We start from the raw sequence: 4,620 nt of genomic DNA, 5'->3' as shown, positions 1-4,620 counted from the left end.
CTCCAAGTATAGCTTGAAAACTGCATCTAACATCTAAAAAACTTTCCAAAAGCATTTTGAAAGACTTAAATTAGAGCTTGAATGAGGAAGATACAGCTAGTTGTTGCTGAGAAATTTTTAGATAATAATGAAAATATTATTCCATGGCCATCATGAATTAAGGAGATTTTTTAGATTTTTGGTAAATTTTTCTTATTTTTGTTTTTAGAAACACTTGTAATTGACTTTAAAGTCCTAATGAACTTATTATTCTTGTATCATCATCTTTCTATTTTTTTAGAATAATTATATCGATACAAGAATTCTATGGGCTTCGTATTGAGTCGGTTTAGGAGTATTTCTGAAACCAAACTAATTTAAATCGATTTTCTAAAATTAAGATCAAAATCAAATCAATAATATTCTAAAACCATTTTAAACCGACCTGAAAAATTTGGTTCGATTCGGTTTGATTTATCAGATTACGAGCTACAGGGGTTTCTATTAAATAGTCAGCTAAATGGGCATCTATACATTTTAGATTTAATGGCCTAAATGGTCTTCTCACTAAGTTTTATTAAGGCTGGAAATTAACTGCAGACCAAGTTCGATTACACCTAGACTTCATTGAGCTTATGTGATTGTACATCTTGATTGGAATAGTTTGGAAGACTAAAATAATTTTTTGGATAATAGACATCAAGATTTTCTCTCCTTAACAATGATCATGTTTCCAATTTTATGTTTGATCCTCTAGAGCTATCTGTTATTAGAGGGTTGTAGAAACTACATGCATGGTACTGTAATACCCACACCGCTCCGCCATAGCATGATTGCTCACAAAATGCAAACTTCGTCCAAAATTTTCTTTCTTCTCTCGAAACATGTCGACAAAAGACTACCAATCCACCGAATGCCATGATCAGTGGCTAAGCGAACATCCTTGTGATACTCAGATTCATAATTTTTAATAGATTAAAAGCTTGTGTGGATGCACATCATTGCTTGAGGATAACTCTGCCAGGGGTACATGGATCATCCGATCGTAAAAGGATGAATCACCATTCACAATGGATTTTTTGTTATCCATCAAATCTCTTGATTGCCATTTTTCTTTTTTAATGCATGCACACAAACAGACGCGAAGAGAGACCCTCACATAAGTTTCGTTAGAATCAGATGTCTTAAGAAGGATGGTGAAGTGGTGCGTGTGCATGGTTCCAAGGATCCATGGTTCTACAATTAAAAACCAGGATTTCAAACTTTTAAACAAAACTTGAAGAGAAGAGGAGACTTGGGAGCGTACGAGAAGATTGGGGTGATAGGACTGTTCGATGTCTAAGTCAGTGATCCAAATATTTTTATTTTATTTGATCAGATTTTTTTTTTTTCCATCATAATTCTCAAAAATTAGTAGGAAATACTCGATCGGACTTCAACCATTAGACTATAGCTTAATTTTCATCCAAAGGCCCTCTCTTGGTTACGTTAGATGCATTAAGGTGTTATATTCGATCATGTCAAATCAACATTGTTTTAGTAAGACATTGATACCAAGCTGCTATTGAGAACATGGTATAACTCAATCACCTTTTGAATTCGAGCATCCGTCTTTGTAAATGCTGACTTGAACTAAGCCACGCCTGGAAGAATAATCAACACTCCGTACCCTTTGTTGTTCTTCCATCTATGTTATTTTACTCCATTTCATATCTTTTATCTTTTTCCTCACATGAACACATTATAGTATGGTATCTTGCAAATTTATGCCCCACGTTCTCTTTCTTTGAATTACACCAATAAGATTTGTTTATAAATAGTGAGGCGATTCAAGGAGGAAGCCTCAAGCGCTGGTTAAATGGTTCCGTGTCTCGTGTCCCCACCAGTTCTTTGAGCAAATACCTACTTAGTTAAAACCCTCAGCAGCTCTGTTATGAGCACGACCCGGTGACAGAATCACCTCATCCCAGCTAACCCACCCGGACCGGAACTTGATCCACCACATCGGGTTCGACTTTACAAAAACCGAACCCGGTTCAAGCAGCTCAATGAAAAATTAGAGCATACCTTGACTTTTATTGCATGGGTTGGTGACACGCTAACATTTAAAAAACAAGCCGGTTCGACCCGATCAATCTGCAGCAATTAATCCGATCCAAAGCAAAACAAGCGGAGATGCAGCGGCACTTACGACGGGTGACGGGATCTACCTCTCGGCGACAGATACCGCGTGACAGGGTGGCCCCCAGATCAACACCAGCCGTCTATCAAGCTGATCCGACGGACAACACAAACGCGGGTCCCATGTCCAACAAAGCAGATGCCACGTCGTCCAACACCCCAACTCAGCTGCAGGCGCGAAGCGCCAAAGAAAACCATTTCCTCTCTCTCCCTTCCTCCCCGTTCGCGGCCTCTGCCTCTCAATACCTCTTAAAACCACTTGTCCTCCCTTCTCCCGTTCTTCTGCTCTACCGTCCCTGGGATTTTTCTCTTCTCTCTTCTGAGAGCTCTCTCTCCTTTTCCTGCCACCAAAAGAAGGAAGGGGAAAAAAAAAAAAATCCAAGAGAAAAGGAGGAAATAAGCAGTAGAAAAGAAAGAGAGGGAGAAATTAAGGAACAAAAAGGAAGGAAAAAGCTCAGATTTGTTCTCTTTTACTTGTCTCCATTTTCTCCAGTGTGGTTGGCTTTTGTTTCGGCTTTCTCTCTTAATCCATCTAGTAGAGAAATAATGGAATGGTGGGAGAGACCGCCGTCGCGGCGCGGCCGCAACAAGCCCTCCTTCTCCTCCTCCCTCCTCGACTCCATCTACCGCTCCATCGACGAATCCGATGGCGGCGGAGGAGGTCCAGCGCCGGATCACCGCAGAGGCGGAGCACCCGATCCATCCTTTACCTACTCCTCTACCGCCACCGCAGCCGCCGCCGCTCGAAAGAAGCAGAGCGCGGACGAGCTCGAGTGGAACGCTGCAGCGGTGAGCCACAGGGCGGTGATCCGACGCGGCTCGAGGGACTGCAGCCGCTGTATCGTCACTCCCGCCTCCAGCTCCTCGGATTCCTCCAGCTACGGCGGCTTCTCCTCCTCCTCCGAGGCCGAGTCGGCGGCGGCCTACTACTCGGCCGGGGTGAAGCCGGTCCTCTCGGACCGGATCCGGTCCGGCGGTCCGGAGGTCCCGCCGGAGAAGAAGAAGGGCTCCTCGATCCGCAGCCGGTTGCGCGACCTGAGAAAGGGCCGGGCCCCGACGTCGCCGGGGGCGCGTCTGGCGAGCTTCCTCAACGGGCTGTTCACCGCCGTCGGGAACCCCAAGAAGCCCAAGATCGCGGCCCCGCCATCGCTGGAGTCCGCATGCTCGCGTTCGTGTCTCAGCAAGACGCCGTCGTCGAGGGGACGGCGTAAGCCGTCGGCGGCGGGGGACGGGGGCAAGAGGTCGGTGCGGTTCTGCCCCGTAAGCGTGATCGTCGGCGAGGACTGCCGGCCGTGCGGGCACAAGTGCCTTTATGACGCCGATCTGACGGCGGCGGCGGGGCCGGGGCCGCGGCCGCCGGCGGTGGTGAGGAGGGTGGAGGAATTGCTTCGGGGTTTGGAGGGGGAGGAGGAGGAAGACGCTATCAGCGATTCGAGCTCGGATCTGTTCGAGTTGGAGAATTTGACGGGGATCGGACGGTACCGGGACGAGCTACCGGTGTACGAAACGACCGACGTGGGGACCAATCACGCCATCGCCCAGGGTTTAGTTGTGTAAAAGAAAACTTAAAAAAATAGAAAAATTCAAGTTTAGGGGAAAAAGTATGTATTTCCTGGGAAATTAGTGCTTTCCATTTTGGGTATAATTAATAAATTTTGGACTAAGTGCCAACCGGGTGAAATAAAAAAAAAAGGTTTATGTAAATAATTATATATTTTTTTATTCTGTTTATATTTCTTAATGCAGAAAAGATGAGCTTGTGGTTGGAGGAGGTGGTGGTCATTAGGAGAGGAATTAGAATATTAATCCCTCTTCTAAGTTGAAGTAATATTATAAAGTTACAATGGAGGTAAGAAAAGGAAAAGAGAGGAATATGGAAGTTTCTATGGTGGGGAATGCATATGCTTTGTCTGCTAGATGGGAAGAGAAGTATAAAAAATGATAAGCAATGAATCTTGTGTGGAAAAATTGTAAATTAGATTAATCTATAATTTGCTTGTGGGACATTAATATATGTAAAATTAGAGGGTTTGTGTGTTTAAGAGCTTGCATCTTAGCTGCGTAACGGACAACAGAGATATGATTAGATGTTAGAGAGCATTAATCAAGATTGATGTCATCACCATTTCATTGAATATATATATATATATATATATATATATATATATATATATGTAATTGCTTTACTTCTCTAAACATCAAATGCTAGGTTATTCGTGTGATCTCCTACGTTGTCTTTTATTTTCTAAGTTCATCGAAGTGTAGATTGCTTATCATTTTTTTTAATAAATATCTAATATTCTCATAGTGTTGTTCTAAGTAGCCTTTCAACAAATATATGAAGTAGATTATGATCCACTTTGAGGCATGCAATGGATGGTACTTTTTTAAGAGCAGAATTTGCCATTTCTTGATTGCCTTAACATGCACTCTTATAATAGGGATAAAGGAATGAATCCG

At 43.3% G+C, this 4,620-nt stretch overlaps 1 protein-coding gene across 1 annotated transcript; it reads left to right on the top strand.

The window, feature by feature from the left end:
* Positions 1-1,951: 1,951 nt before the first annotated feature.
* LOC105053110 (protein BIG GRAIN 1-like) lies at positions 1,952-3,940 on the top strand. Its single transcript, XM_010934150.4, has one exon. The coding sequence runs from the start codon at positions 2,155-2,157 to the stop codon at positions 3,715-3,717; it is 1,563 nt and encodes a 520-aa protein (XP_010932452.3). The 5' UTR covers positions 1,952-2,154; the 3' UTR covers positions 3,718-3,940.
* Positions 3,941-4,620: the final 680 nt, after the last annotated feature.

Source organism: Elaeis guineensis, chromosome 10 (genome assembly GCF_000442705.2).
Source record: "Elaeis guineensis isolate ETL-2024a chromosome 10, EG11, whole genome shotgun sequence".
NCBI classification, from domain to species: Eukaryota; Viridiplantae; Streptophyta; class Magnoliopsida; order Arecales; family Arecaceae; genus Elaeis; species Elaeis guineensis.
The sequence above is the reverse complement of the archived record's forward strand: the minus strand, read 5'-3'. Positions and strand labels throughout refer to the sequence as shown.

Bases quoted from the DNA above. Each gene is read 5' to 3' on its own strand.
- LOC105053110 (XM_010934150.4), top strand. From the start codon at position 2,155: ATGCAGCGGCACTTACGACGGGTGACGGGATCTACCTCTCGGCGACAG.